Source organism: Giraffa tippelskirchi, chromosome 3 (genome assembly GCF_054371585.1).
Source record: "Giraffa tippelskirchi isolate mGirTip1 chromosome 3, T2T-mGirTip1v1.2.pri, whole genome shotgun sequence".
Classification (NCBI taxonomy): domain Eukaryota; kingdom Metazoa; phylum Chordata; class Mammalia; order Artiodactyla; family Giraffidae; genus Giraffa; species Giraffa tippelskirchi.
In genome coordinates, this window is record NC_137277.1 from 131,699,608 (window position 1) to 131,715,694 (window position 16,087).

The following is a 16,087-nucleotide window of genomic DNA, read 5'->3' on the forward strand; positions in this document are numbered from 1 at the left end:
TAACTTTTCTAGAAATTAACAAACGTTTTTCCAGAGAGGAAATGTTTGAATGTTCCAGGTCTTCACATCCTAGCCAACATTTGTTATTTTCTGTCTTTCTGATTACAGCTGTTTAAGAGAGTGAATAGTGGCATTTCCTTGTTTTGATTTGCATTTTCCAGAGGGCTACTGATGTTGAGCATCTTTTCATGTGCTTGTCAGCTGTTAATCGATTGTCTTTGCAGGAATGTCTATTTGAACCTTTTGCTCATTTTTATATGAGTTATTTATCTTTTTGATATTAAGAGTTCTTTGTATATGTTGGATACCAGTGCCTTATGAGATACATGATTTGCAAAATTTTTCTCTTCATCTGTGACTTCTCTCTTCATTTCAATCAAGAGTGTTTTTTTTTTTTTTGAAGCTCAAGCATTACATTGTGATGAAGTCCAACTTCCCATGTTTGTTTTTTTTTATAGGTGGTACCTTTGGTATCATATCTAAGAACATTTGCCAATCCCAAATCACAAAGATCTTTTCCTCCTATGTTTTTTTCGGATATTTATAGTTTCAGCTCTTAACATTGCAGTATGTTATCCATATTGGTTTAACTTTTGTGTTGTGTGAGGTAAGGGTCTAAATTCATATTTTTGCATGTCTTTTTAGTTGTCTTGACACCAGTTGTTGAATGCCTATTCTTTTATCCATTGATTTGTCTTGGCAAAAATCAGCCATAAATATAATGAAGTCCAAACTCTCAATTTCGTTCTGTTGATTTCAGTTCAGTTCAGTTCAGTCGCTCAGTCGTGTCCGACTCTCTGCGACCCCATGAATTGCAGCACGCCAGGCCTCTCTGTCCATCACCAACTCCCGGAGTCTACCCAAACCCATGTTCATCGAGTTGGTGATGCCATCCAACCATCTCATCCTCTGTCGTCCCCTTCTCCTCCCGCCCCCAATCCTACCCAGCATTAGGGTCTTTTCCAATGAGTCAACCCTTCGCATGAGGTGGCCAAAGTATTGGAGCTTCAGCTTCAACATCAGACCTTCCAATGAACACCCAGGATTGATCTCTTTTAGGATGGCTTGATTGGATCTCCTTGCAGTCCAAGAAACTCTCAAGAGTCTTCTCCAACACCACAGTTCAAAAGCATCAATTCTGCGGCGCTCAGCTTTCTTCATGGTCCAACTCTCACATCCATACATGACCACTGGAAAAACCATAGTCTTGACTAGACGGACTTTTGTTGGCAAAGTAATGTCTCTGCTTTTAAACATGCTATCTAGGTTGGCCATAACCTTCCTTCCAAGTAGTAAGCGTCTTTTAATTTCATGGCTGCAGTCACCATCAGCAGTGATTCTGGAGCCCAAAAAAGTAAAGTCTGACACTGTTTCCACTGTTTCCCCATCTATTTCCCATGGAGTGATGGGACCAGATGCCATGATCTTAGTTTTCTGAACGTTGAGTTTTAAGCCAACTTTTTCACTCTCCTCTTTCACCTTCATCAAGAGGCTCTTTAGTTCTTCTTCACTTTCTGCCATAAGGGTGGTGTCATCCGCATATCTGAGGTTATTGATATTTCTCCTGGCAGTCTTGATTCCAGCTTGTGTTTCTTCCAGCCAGCGTTCTGTTGATTTACATGTCTAGTTTTTAAAATTTTTATTTATTTATTTTTGGCTGTGCTGGGTCTTCATTGCTGCTCAGGCTTTCACTAGTTCTGGCGAGCAGGGGCTATTCTTTATTATGGTGCTTGGATTTCTCATTATGGTGGCTTCTTTAGCTGTGGAGCATGGGTTCTAGGGCATGTGGGCTTCAGTAGTTGAGTACATGGGCCCAGTAGTTGTGGTTCCCGGGCTCTAGAACACAGGCTCAATAGTTGTGGCACAGGGGCTGAGCTGTTCTGTGGCATGTGGGATCTTATCAGACCAGGGATCAAACCCATGTCTCCTGGATTGGCAGGCAGATTCTTAACCACTGAGCCACCAGGGAACCCCCTACATACCTATTTTTGTGCCAATACCACACTGTCTTAATTACTGTGGTTTTATAGCAAGTTGCAGTATATATCCTCCAATTTTCTTCTTTTCCAGAATGCGCTTGGCTGTTCTAGCTCCTGAATTTTCACGTTTTTTCATTTAATTCATGAACATAAAGTATCTTTCTGTTTATTTAGATATCCTTTATTTATTATAGTTTTAAGTGTATAAGCTCTGCATGCGTGCTCAATCACTTCAGTCATGTCCAACTCTTTCGACCTTATGGACTATAGCCTGCCAGGTTCCTCTGTCTATGGAGTTCTCTAGGCAAGAATACTGGAGTGGGTTGCCATGCTTTCCTCCAGGGGATCTTCCCTACCCAGGGATTGAACCCAAGTCTCTTGTGTTTCTTGCTTTGGCTTGAGGGTTCTTTACCACAGGCGCCACGTGGGAAGCCCAAGCTCTGCCTATCTTTTATTAAATTTATTCCTGTTTTTATTCTTTTGATGCTGTTGTGAACAGAATTATTTTAATCTCAGTTTTCTATTGTTCATTGCTAGTATATAGGCATAATTGAATTTTGCATGTTGATATTGTGTCCTGCCTCCTTGCTGAACTTGTTTATTATTTTCCAGGAGCATTTTGTGGATTCCATTGACTTTTCTACATATAGGATTCTGTCATCTGCACATAAAAACCTCTTCCTTTGTATCTCTTTCTTTCTAGTTTGGGCCCTTAATTTACTCTGCCTTTTTTTCTTACTGCACCTTTTAAAACCTTCTGTGTATTGTTGAATAGAAGTGATAAGAGTGGAATCTTTGTCTTGTTTCTGACTTATAGGAGAAATAATTTGGTCATTCATCATTCAATGTAATGTTGTGCTGTGCTGTGCTGTGCTTAGTTTTGACCCCATAGACTGTAGCCCATAGGCTTCTCTGTCCATGGAACTCTCCAGACAAGAATACTGGGGTGGGTTGTCATGCCCTCGTCCAGGGGATCTTCCCAACCCAGGGATCGAACCCAGGTCTCCTGCACTGCAAGTGGATTCTTTACCGTCTGAGCCACCAGGGAAGCCCCAGTGTAATGTTAGCTGCTGATTTTTTTTTTTTTGTATATATCCTTTATCAGGTGGAAGATGTTCCTATCTATTCTTAGTTTGTTGAGAGTTTTACTATTAGTGTTGTTGGATTTTGCCAAATGCTTTTTCTGTATCTATTGAGATGATCATGTTCAGTTCAGTTCAGTTCGGTTGTGTCTGACTGTTTGCGACCCCATGAATTGCAGCATGCCAAACCTCCCTGTCCATCACCAACTCCCAGAGTTTACCCAAACTCATGTCCATCGAGTCGGTGATGCCATCCAGCCATCTCATCCTCTGTCATCCCCTTCTCCTCCTGCCCCTAATCCGTCCCAGCATCAGGGGCTTTTCTAATGAGTCAACTCTTTGAATGAGGTGGCCAAAGTATTGGAGTTTCAGCTTCAACATCAGTCCTTCGAGTGAACACCCAGGACTGATCTCGTTTAGGATGGACTGGTTGGATCTCCTCACAGTCCAAGTGACTCTCAAGAGTCTTCTCCAACACCACAGTTCAAAAGCATCAATTCTTGTGGTTTGTTTCTGTTAATATGTAATATTACATTAATTGATTTTGGAATGTTAAACCAACTTCGCATTCCTGTGAAAAGTCCCAGTTGATCATGTTGGACAGTCCTTTTTATTCCTTGCTTAATTTCTTGTTGTATGTTTGGTATTGCTCCACTGTCCTGACAGTGGATAATAATGGGCTCATAGAATGACTTGAAGAATGTTGCCTTTCCTCTATTTGTAAGATAGTTTGTTGATGGTTAGAATTATTTCTTCTTTTAAATATTTGATAGAATTTTTCAGGAGGTTCTCTGGGTCTGAGCTTCTCTTTGTGAGAAGATTTTTAATTACCAGTTAATTTCTATATTTTTCTGCATCTATTCAGATTTTCTGTTTTCTTGGAGTGAGCTGTGGTGGTTTGTGGCTTTCGAGGAATTTTTGCATATCATCTAAGTTGTTAAATTTATTGGCATACAGTTCATAATATTCCCTTATACCTTGTTAATGTTTGTAATATCTGTAGTGATGTTACTCTTCCCATTCCTGATATTGTATATACATATTCTTATATTTCTTTTTATCAGTCTAGCTACAAATTATTAAATTCATTGAACTCAAAGAACTAGTTCTCAGTTTAATTCATTTTCTCTATTATTTTTCCTTTTATCCTTATTATTTCCTGCCTTCCTCTTCCTTTGCATTTAATATGCTCTTTTTCTAATTTATCAAGGTATAAACTGAGGTCATTGATTTGAAAACTTTGTTCTAATGTAGATGTTTAATATTATAAATATTCCTCTGATTATTATTTTAGTGGAATCCTACAAATATAGATGTGTTGTGCTTTTGCTTTCATTAGTTTAAAATTCTTTTCTAATTTTCCTTTTCATATCTTTTTTGATCCAGTGGTTATTTAGAAGTACGTTATATATATGCATTATATATTTGGCGATTTTCCAAGGAACTTTTTGTTTTGATTTATAATTTATTTATGTTCTAGTCAAAGAATATACATACTTTGTATGATTTGAGTCCTTTTGAATTAAGAATTGACTCATTGGAAAAGACCCTGATGCTGGGAATGATTGGGGGCAGGAGGAGAAGGGGACAACAGAGGATGAGATGGCTGGATGTCATCACTGACTCAATGGACATGAGTTTGGGTAAACTCTGGGAGTTGGTGATGGACAGGGAGGCCTGGTGTGCTGTGATTCATGCGGTCGCAAAGAGTCAGACACGACTGAGCAACTGAACTGAACGGAACTCTTGTTTTATGGACCAGAATATGACCTATCTTTGTGATGATTCTGTATGCCCTTGAGAAGAACATGTGTTTTAATGTTTTGGGTAGAGTATTTTTTCCTAAATGTCAATCAAGTAAAGTTGGTGGTTAGTGATGTGCACGTCCACTATATCCTTGCTGATTTTCTGTTCTATCACTTACTGAAAGAAGGGTGTTGAAATCTCCAACCATAATTGATTTGTTACTCTTTGCAGTTCTTTCAGTTTTGGCTTCATGCATTTTAAAATGCCACCATTAAGTTAATAAGTATTTAGGATTTTTATGTTCTCTCGATTAAATGACCCTTTATCCTTATGAAATGATCATCTTCATTTTAAGTACTATTTGCTTTTAAGTCTACTTTGATATCAATATGTTCACTGTAGCTTTCTTTTGACTAGTGTTAGCATAGTATATCTTTTTCTGTCCTTTTATTTTTTATCTTTGTTAATTTGTTTCTTCATAGTTAAATTCTTTCATGTAGGCACCACATAACTGGGTTTTGCTTTTTAAATTTTAACTGATAGTCTCTGCATTTGAAAATTGGTATGTTTCATCTTTGCACAGTGACAGTATAGTCAGTGAGGTTTATCTGAGGCACTGCTGCTGCTGCTAAGTCACCTCAGTCGTGTCCAACTCTGTGCCACCCCATAGACAGCAGCCCACCAGGCTCCCCCGTCCCTGGGATTTTCCAGGCAATAACACTGGAGTGAGTTGCCATTTCCTTCTCCAGTGCATGAAAGTGAAAAGTGAAAGTGAAGCCGCTCAGTTGTGTACGACTCGTAGTGTCCTCATGTACTGCAGCCTACCAGGCTCCTCCGTCCATGGGATTTTCCAGGCAAGAGTACTGGAGTGGGGTACCATTGCCTTCTCCGATCTGAGGCACAGTTATTGTTAATTGAAAACTTTTCCCAGTCCTCTGCCGTGATGACTTGAAATAGAGTTGACATTGGCAGTTTTTTTTAAAGTATCGAATTATTGACTATCCTGGGTCTTGGTTGAGGCATGTTGGCTCTTTAATGGGCATGTGGGATCTTAGGTCCCTGATCAGGGGTTGAGCCCAGCTACCTTGCCTTGGGAACTCAGAGTCTTAGCCACTGGACCACTAGGGAAGTCCCGACATTGGAAATTTTTGACAGTCTCTGCAGAGATTGATTTTTTTTTAATGATATGTTTATATTGTTTCCTTTTAATATGATTATTGATATGATTGAGTCTGTCATCCTGCTGTTTGTTTTCTGTTTGTCCCATATGTTTCTTGTTTCCATCGTCTTTCCTTCTTTTTTCATTAATTTTTTAAAAATTTCATTTATGTCCTTTTCTTATTCCTTTACTATAACTCTTTGAGTTTGTTTTTTTAACTTTAATGGTTACTTTAGCATTTATCAGTCAACTTTCAAGGAATATTATACTGTTTCATGTGTAGTATAACAACTTTACAGTAGCGTGCTTCTGTTTCTCCTCTTCCAGCTTTTTTACTGTCATTTGTCAAACATTTTTCTTCTATGTATGTTTTAGACCCTATAATACATTGTTCGTTTTACTTCCGCCTGTATGTCTTCTTTTAATATTTTTTTAGTGCTGATCTTTTGGTCATGAATTCCTGTTGTCTTTCTTCTTTTTTAAGATATAATTCACATTGTTTACCCATTCACAGCCAACAATTCAGTGTTTTTAGCACTTTCATAGAATTTTGCAATTATAATTTTATTATAATTACAAATTGTAATTATTACAATTAGAAATTTATTATAATTTTACTTTAGAATATTTTGCCCCTCACTAAAAAAAACAAAAAAACCACTCAGTATTCTTGCCTGGGAAATCCCATGGATAGAGGAACCTGGCAGCCTACAGTCCATGGGGTTGCAAAAGAGTCGGACACAACTTGGTGACTAAACAACAAAAAAGAAACCCCATACCCACTATCAGTTGTTCTTCTCCACACTCACTCACCCTTTTGGTAAGAGAGGGATCCTCTACCCTAAATACTATTAGATGGCCCAACATAAAATGCCCAGCCCTGACAGCAGTTTATTAAACATATATACTCATGGCTCTAAGGAGGATGAAACCTCACAACGGTGGGGATGCATCATGTTTCTCTTGGGAGCAAAGTGAACAAACATGGGCTTTTTTGGGAGGCAGGCTTTATAGGAATGTAAGAATGAGTTGACCCTTAGTTCCCACCAGGGGATATGATTGGCTTGTCTGAAGAATTTCACAGGCTAGCAGAGAAATGAAATTTACTTGATTAAGAATCTGGTAGGATGCAGCTGGTACAGTTGTTTGGAACCTTTTTCACTGGAAGGTCATATCTGATGAGAGTTGGGAAGCTCATGGTTGGGCCTTGGGGGCCCATGAGGCTCAGGGATGTCAAGACAGCCTTGTTATGGAATCCTAATTTCAGACCTTAAACCACAGCAGTTAATCTCCATTCCTCTCTAGCTTCTGACAACCACTGATCTACTTTCTGTGTCTGTGAACTTGTTTATTCTGGACATTTCATATAAATGGCCTCATATGATATGTGGTATTTTGTGTCTGACTTTTTTCCCTTAACATTGTATTTTCAAGGGTCATAGCATGTTTCAGTACTTGACTCCTTTTCTTGCTGATTATTATGCCATTCTATGGACAGATTACATTTTATTTATCCATTCCTCAGTTAATGGGCATTTCCACTTTTTTGGCTATTATGAATAGTGATGCCATGAACATTTGGGTACACATCACTGAGTGTATGTTTGTTTTCACTTTTCTTTGGTGTATATAAAGGTGTTCCTTTGTTTTTGAAAGCTTTTTGGCTGGATATAAAATTTGGATTGGTAAGCTTTTATTCTTTACATGTCTTTGAGATACTCCTTCACTGTCCTCTAGTTTGCACTATTTCTGATAAGAAATCTGCTGTCCTCCTTATCTTATTCTTTTCAATGTACAATGTTTTGGCTGCTTTAAAATATTTCTTTTCATCATTGGTTTTAAGCAGTGTGGTTACAATGTGCTTTGGTGTAGTTTTCTTCATGTTTTTTGTGTTTAGAGTTTCCTGAAATTCTTGAATCTGTGGGTTTATAGTTTTCATCAGATTTGTAAACATTAGTCATTTTTTTCTTCAAATACTTTTTCTCCCCTCCCCTTTTCACCCCTTCCCCCACCACCCCAGGACTCCATATAGTCTGTGTGAATATACAGTTGGTTGCTTGAAGTTGTCCCACAAAGAAGAACTGACATTCTTTTCATTTTAGGGGAAATCCTTTTTCCCTGTGTGTTTTAGTTTGGATAGCTTCTAATGCTGTGCCTTTAAATTCAGTATCTTTTTAAAAATCTAATCTGCTGTCCACCTCACCCAATATATTTTCCATCTTAGATATTGTGATTTTCATCTCTAGAAGATTGGTTTGAGTCTTTTTTGTATGTTCTAATTTCTTCTTAGCTTTTTGAACATATGAAATATAGCTATAATAACTGTTTTTAGTGTCTTTCTCTGCTAATCCTAACAGGTTGACTTCTGTTGATTGATTTTTCTCTTTAGTATGGATGTCTTTTTCTGCCTTCTTCGCATTCCTAATAATCTTTGACTAGATACCAGACATTTTGAAATTTATGTTGTTGGATGCCAGATCATTTTGTATTCCTTTCAGTCTTGAGATTTGTTTTAGAATGCAGTTAAATTACTTGGAAACACTTTGATCCTTTCAGCTCTTTCTTTTATGATGTGTTAAGTGGATTTGTCACAAGGCTGTCTGGATAAATTATTCTCGACTCCTGAGGCAGAATCTTTTTCATACTTAATACCCTTGTTATGTGTTTTTAGTCTGTGAAGAAGGACACTGTGGCCCAGCATAAGTGCCACTAATTTTTTCTGAAGCCACATAGAAGGAGGAAATCCTTTTGGATGGTTCTTTTCCCAGTCTCAGGAGTTTCATTCCACATGTTCCCTAATCAGTACCCTACTGCATCCTGAGGGGAGCCTTCTGCAGACCTCCAGGATTCTCTCCTGCCGGGTACCTTGTCCTGTGAACTTGAGCTGTCCTGGTCTCCCTGGACTGTCAGCCACAGTATGTCTCTGTGCCCCACCTCACTGCAGTCTCTGTATTACGACATGGCGATTCTCTTAAAACAAGGACTCCTCATTGTTTTCTGAATCTCAGAATTTCTGCCTTTTTGTTGTCTGGTGTCTAATATCTTGAGAATTGTTTATTTTCCCCTTAGGTTATTTCAGTTGGGAAGCTAAATTCAGCCCCTTCTTCTCCATCTTGGATGGAAGAGAATCTGCCCAAAGGTTTTGACAGATGAATAAACCACTTGGCATATGAACTCTTATATGAATTTTTTTTTCTTAAATGAATTTTTTTCCAACAAATTGTTATTAGTGTTTTAAATTCTTTTCATGATAAATGTCTTGGTCTAAGTATGTTTTCTATTACCTTTACAGCTTGCCTCTGAAGATTGGTTTGCTAGGTAGTCCAGACTTACTGGAAACAACCATTGATGAGGTAGCTGGGGCACCTGACACCATGGACACATCCCAAGCCCCAGGTGAAGTGAGCACAGTCACCAGGCAGGCTGGGTTAGAGGGACCTGAAGGTGAGTGCAGAAGTAAGGAAATGTTCTGTGTGATATCAGTGACATTAGTCTACGTCTTTTGAAATGAACTGTTTGTCAGTCACTTCAAGAGTATTTTATGCAGCAGTAGTTGAATTTGAAATTTTAATGTAGAATAGTTATGCCTTCTTGCCTTTTTGGCTTAAGGGTCCATTGAAATGTTTAAGATCACATAATTGATACCATTAAACATTTGTATCATTTATAAGTCGTTAAACATTTTTGAATTTTCAAATTTGCTTTTTGTTTCTTGAGTGAAAATTAAGAGAAAAATGCTTCCTTAGAGATTATCTAGGGCACAAGACTGAACAAATGTTTGGACATTCCATTAGCACATAGGAAATATTTTGTTATTAATGACAGCTGTTGTTTCCCAGACCCGCAAAAACAAATAATCAAGAAAGAATGCTGCTCTCCTTAACTTTTTAAAAGGTTAAAAGGAAATAATAAATTGCACATATTTATATCTATTTGTGAGTTTGATTTGATATTAAAACATAACTGTCTTTAAACAAGAGCTTTCTGTTGAATTTCAGTGTAGGTGCGATCATTTAAAAGCAACTTATGTTTACATGGCTCTTGGCAATTTTGATTTCTTTTTCTAAAATTAGGCACCATCTTTAAACAACTTATACGAAATTGCCAATGAGTATTCTGTTCTCTCTGAAGAGTGTAGAATACAGCAATAGGATTTAGTAATTTAGAAAGATGTGATAAAAAATTTCACAGTGCTTCTGGTTCATAGAACATGCTGAATTACTGCTGATAGAGGGCTTCCCTGGTGGCTCAGAGGTTAAAGCGTCTGCCTGCAATGCAGGAGACCTGGGTTCTAATCCCTGGGTCAGGAAGATCCCCTGGAGAAGGAAATGGCAACCCACTCCAGTATTCTTGCCTGGAGAATCCCATGGATGGAGGAGCCTGGTGGGCTACAGTCCACGGGGTTGCAAAGAGTCACACTCATCTGAGCGACTTCACTTTCACTTTCAGTTGGTTTTAAAAATCTGTTCTTTTATTCCTGAAGTAACCACTACAAATGCACTGTTAAACAAATGTTCTGGCATGTTATATGTTATGTTTTTATTGACATCTACCATATTTAAATTGTTATTCTGAGTCTGAGGTCCGGGAAACATAAATTAGCTTTGATTTATTCATAATTTCAGAATGATATTCTAATTTGATTTTTTTTTCTAATTTGATTTTTAAAGGTAATAGTTATCGGGTTAAGAAAACATCTCTGTTACTCAGAGCACCTTGTTTTATTATACTTTGCAAATATTGTGCTTTTTTGCAAAATGACAGTTTGTGGCAATCCTACATTGTCAGGTAATGGGTAGCATATTTTAGCAATCAAGTATTTTTTAATTGAAGTATGCACATTATTTTTTTAAACATAATGCTATTGCATGTTTAATAGGTAGACTACAATATAGTACAAACATAACTTACATGCACTGGGAAACCAGGCAATTCACATGACTCACTTCACTGTGGTGATCCAGAGCTGAACCCACAGTATCTCCAAGGAATGCCAGTATTCCTCATGTACTTTTTTTGCAGCAATTGCTTTTGGTTATTTTCCGGTTTTCACAGCCTTGCTGTGGACTCTGTCTCTTGTTAGAAATAGTCACTCTTTGTCACTAGAAAGATGTGATATGTAATAGATAGAGGCCATCAGTGTTTAGATTCAGCCAGAAGCAAGACTAGCTTAATGTGAAGTATTTTCAGGATTAAAATTAAAAGTCTCTTTTATAGAATGGCAACATTGATTCTATTTTCATTTTATGTCTGTCCATTGTATGTATTAAAAGATGCTTAAATTAAAATTTTAATTTAATTAATTTGGAAGAAAAGCTATAACAAACTGAGATAGCATATTAAAAAACTGAGACATTACTTCGCTGACAAAGGTCTGTCTAGTCAAAGCTATAAATTTTCCAGTAGTCACGTATAGATGCAAGAGATGGACCATAAAGAAGACTGAATACCAGAAAATTTATGCTTTTGAGCTGTGGTGTTGGAGAAGACTCTTGTGAGTCCCTAGGACTGTAGGGAGATCAAATCGGTCAATCCTAAAAGAAATCAATCCTGACTATTCATTGGAAGGACTGATGCTGAAGCTGAAGCTCCAACACTTTGGCCACCTGATGCAAAGAGTCAACTCCTTAGAAAAGACTCTGATGCTGGGAAAGATGGAAGGCAGGAGGAGAAGGGGACAATAAAGGATGAGATGGTTCGATGGCAACACTGACTCAATGAACATGAGTTTGAGCAGGCTCCGAAAGATGGTGAAGGACAGGGAAGCCTGGTGTGCTGCAGTCCATGGGGTCGCAAAGAGTTGGACACGACTGAGCAACTGAACAACAACAACAGTTGTCTGGATTTGAAAAGTGTTTAAAATTCCTTCAGCACTGCAATAGTGTTGTATGAACAAACGTTTATTTAGTGCACACTTTCTAGGAGATTATATTGGTTTTGAGGAATTTGATAGAACAAACTAAGGATGCTTAGAAATGACAAGACCAAATGAGACATAACAATTTCGAATATTCAGAAGCCTTTTATATCAGGGAATTTATGTCACCTTCTTAGTGAATCTTGGATCAGCAGTTTGAAAATATAGCAAAGCCGAATTGAAATGAGTTTAGGGAATAATCTTTTAAACTGTTCTTGCCATATGTCAGAAATAGATATCTTACAGTGAGTGGGCCCCCCATTACAGAAGCTATTCAAGCAGAGCTTAAATACTGTTCGAAGTTATAACAGAATAAATTCTTGAATCATGTAGGGGTTTCATTGGTAAGACTTACCCAGTTGAGACTCAAATCATTTGCTCAGTGTCAGTCAATGAAACTATAGCATTTTGATATTAAGAATTAAGGTCTTATACCAAGATATGAATCTTGGTGTCCAATTTATTCTATATTTTCTTTTGGTTATGATGTCGAAACCCTGATTGACTTAGGTAAATAGTTAATAAATAGTAACTTAAAAAGAAAAGCATTTATCCTACAGTCTCAGGATATTTCTCAGCCAAACAGAAATAGCAGAATAAGCTTTATTTTAATCAGTTCCCCCTCACCACCACAAGCCAGCAGTATTAATTTAACAGCATAAGCTAAAGTGTTGTGGTCGCAGCATCATCATGTTAAAATTTAGTGTCAGATCATTTGAAGGATAAGAAAAACAAGAGGTGGCAATTAAGTAAGAAAATGAATGTGGAAGATTTTGAGATTAATGTTGAATTAGTGATTCTCAGTTTTAATTGAATATTAAAATCACCTATAGGGTTTTAAAAATTACAAGTGCCACTCAAAGCTGGTACACTGAAACAACCCTGAGAGATGGGATGGGGAGGGAAGTGGGAGGGGGATTTAGGGTGGGGGACACATGTACACCCATGGCTGGTTCATGTCAATGTATGGCAAAAAACACTACAGTATTGTAAAATAATTAGCCTTCAATTAAAATAAATTAATTAATTAAAAAAAAAACTACTAGTGCCAGAAAACTACCTTCAGAAATCTGATATTGTTATTCTAGGATCAGCTCTGGGAATCAGTATTTCTTAAAAGTTCCCAATCTGATTCTAATGTGTAGCCAAGGACAGATTTAGAGTTAATTGATGAACACTTTAGAAGATCTCTTTGACTGAGAGGAAATGACTTCATAGTTTTCCCTTCTTTCTTCTACTTGATTGCTTAGAAATTATTAGGCATTCAGTAGCTTCTTCAGTTATGTGGACAGTGTATAAATTCAAATTCCTACCAAATTGATTCCTGCACAATAAGGACAACTAACAGCTGTTAGTTGAAATAGAATTCATTGTATTTAATGTATCATCTTTTCAGTGGTTGGAGGATTTTACTTGTATTGTGCAGCCTGGTTGCAGGTAGTGAAGATAAGATGCTTGTCCTGCGTCACACCTGACTGATGTCACCAGTATGTAATAGGTTGAGTCAGTGAGTTAATAAATGTGTGTTCTTCATCAGTTTAGTTTTAGGCCCCATATAATCAGGAATCAAGGAGAAAAAACAGCTAGGTGCTAAGGTGTGCAGGAGGAGCTTGGGTTGTACTTAGGAAGGAAGGGTGGTGTCACAGGTGCTCTGTGCCTTTTCTTTGACTCTCTTAGCTGGTAAGCTTTCTTCTTAACCCCTCGTGCCATGGAGAGTCTACATCCAGTGGCATTTTAGGAGCAGAGCAGATACAGGAAATGTTCCTGTTGAGGTTAACTCTTACTCAAATTAATGGTGAGTTTCCTGGTTATAGAAAAAATGTCTGGTCCAAGGTGATCTGGATTATTACCTGTTATTGATGGTAACTGGTATTGAGGGGAGGCAGTGAAGAAAGCCTGAGTCTGTACATTTACATGCTGTGACAGCATGGCAGACTAAGTGGCTATTTTCCGTTGTTGTTTTTTTTTTTTTCAGCATTCATAGATGCCTCAGAGAAGCTCAAACACCTTGAAATGGAAAACAGTCCTGTGCCAGCTCCTCACCCCAACGTGGATATTAACATTAATAACCAGGTACTCAGTTCTCCTTCGCATGCCTGTCATACAGCCCCAGACTTCCCAGAAATCTTTTCCATCCAAAGCTAATACTTTTTCTTTTCTTTCACTGGGAATTCTATCTGTGCTGAACTCTTAAAACTTGTTATATAATTTAAAAAGGTGAAATTTGTGGATATTTAGGAGGAAACTTGGACAGCAGTGTTAAGAATTATAAGGTCATCTCATGTTTTTTCTTTAGATTCAGCCCGTCCCTTCTCTAATTCTGTTCAGTGAGCCTTGATTTAGTTGAAAAAATTAATTGAAAGCCTTTTAAATTGTAAACAGATTTGTTTGGAAGGGAACTGCTCTGTAATAACCGAGGATGAGACACTAAAGCATCATCCCTCATACCCCTCACCATCCTGTCCTCTTGGAGTCTTTAGGCATGCGGTGGGGTGACATACCAGTTAAACCAATTAAACCTCAATTAGCTATTTGACTGCAATTAAACTTTTTTATTATTTCTACATTAAATAACTTATAGCAGTAACTAAAGTGGGAATAGGATAAAAATAATTGTCCCCAATAAAGGAAGAGTGAATTTTAGGTAATAATCTGGAGACAGCCTTTTATTTTTTCCCTATATCTAGGCAATAGATAACAAAGACCTGCTGAATGAATTTTGTTTTGGCTTGATTTTAAAGAGGAAAAAGGAACATCTGATTTGCAGTTCTCTTTCATCCTTGGATAACTAGCTGGACTTCTTCAGAGACCAGTATGGAGCACAGAGACTTTCTTCTTTCCTTCACAGTCACTGTTATAACTGTCCTTTAGAATATGTCTCTTTTTTTTTCATCCTATTACATTTTTCATTGAAATGTCATTTAGAAGCTGATTCAATTTCACAAAGCCTTTCCATTTTTGACCCCTCAGTAATTCGGAGAAGGCAATGGCACCTCACTCCAGTACTCTTGCCTGGAAAATCCCATGAACGGAGGAGCCTGGTAGGCTACAGTCCATGGGGTCACTGAGTCGGACACGACTGAGTGACTTCACTTTCACTTTTCCCTTTCATGCACTGGAGAAGGAAATGGCAACCCGCTCCAGTATTCTTGCCTGGAGAATCCCAGGGACGGTGGAGCCTGTGGGTTGCCATCTATGGGGTCGCACAGAGTCGGACACAACTGAAGCGACTTAGCAGCGGCAGCAGCAGTAATTCTCAATTATATGGTCTCTTTCCTTCACATTGTCAGTTTTTCTACTGTCTTTGTAAGGTAGGGGAATGCAGGGTCAAAGTCAGAGGGTTGACTGAAAGCTTTCAATGAAAGCTTAGGTGGTTGACAGTTTGACAAAAAATTTAGTGGAGGCCTGGAGTGATCCTGAAGAAGGTCGAGGCCCAGTGAATCCTGACAGGGAGTTGAAGGGTAATTGTTGCACAGGAAATTCATTGAGCGGCTGCTTGTTTTTTAGCAACATTCACTGCACATTTTGCTGTAACTTAGCTGAATCTCTGGACCAGAGGATCTATTAGATTAGTTATGAAACCTTGGAAAAATAAGTACGAGTGTGGGTTCAAGACAGGAAAGGGAATATGAGAGAAGCTTAGGTGAAGGATGGTATGCCATGAAGAAGTGTTTGGGGCTCACATAGCTAGGAAGATAATAGCTAATATTTGATGAGGGGTTACACTATGCCAGGCAGAAATAATAAGAAAGAATTCAGTGCTGTACTGACAAATAAGAGATGTCAGACTACCCTACCTCAGCTCTTCAACTAGTGCTGTGTACAAGTTTGTCAACTGAAAAAAAAAAAAGCACAACCTAAAAGTTGAGATTTAGGTGTTATTTGACAGACTTTCTTAGGACTTCAGGCTTGGGAGACAGTATCTCAAATAACCCTGAGAGACTGCTTCAAAGAGGGGAGGGTGAGCCCTGATTCATAGGAGTTTTTGCAACAAAGACCTGGTCATGAACATCAAAAGATTACTGTTAATAAAAGAAAACCAGCTATCTCACATTAAGGAATTTAGTACTTTTCTGTGTATTGATGTTCAGTCTCTTAAGTCATATCTAACTCTTTGCCACCCCATGAATTGCACTATACCAGTCTTCCCTGTTCTTCAGTGTCTCCTGGAGTTTACTCAAACTCATGTCCATTGAGTTGGTGA

At 38.0% G+C, this 16,087-nt stretch overlaps 1 protein-coding gene across 8 annotated transcripts in view; it reads left to right on the plus strand.

Moving 5' to 3' along the window:
* The window catches only part of EPB41L5 (erythrocyte membrane protein band 4.1 like 5), a 155,652-nt gene that overhangs the window by 97,880 nt on the left and 41,685 nt on the right, over positions 1–16,087 (plus strand). For 6 of the 8 annotated variants that reach the window (XM_081575976.1, XM_081575977.1, XM_081575973.1 and 3 more), the window contains 2 exons: positions 9,259–9,410; positions 13,859–13,956. In XM_081575976.1, coding sequence (XP_081432102.1) covers positions 9,259–9,410; positions 13,859–13,956 — 250 coding nt within the window. Of the gene's footprint in view, positions 1–9,258; positions 9,423–13,858; positions 13,957–16,087 lie in introns of all 8 variants that reach the window. The other 2 variants (XM_081575969.1, XM_081575970.1) reach the window with 1 other exon arrangement.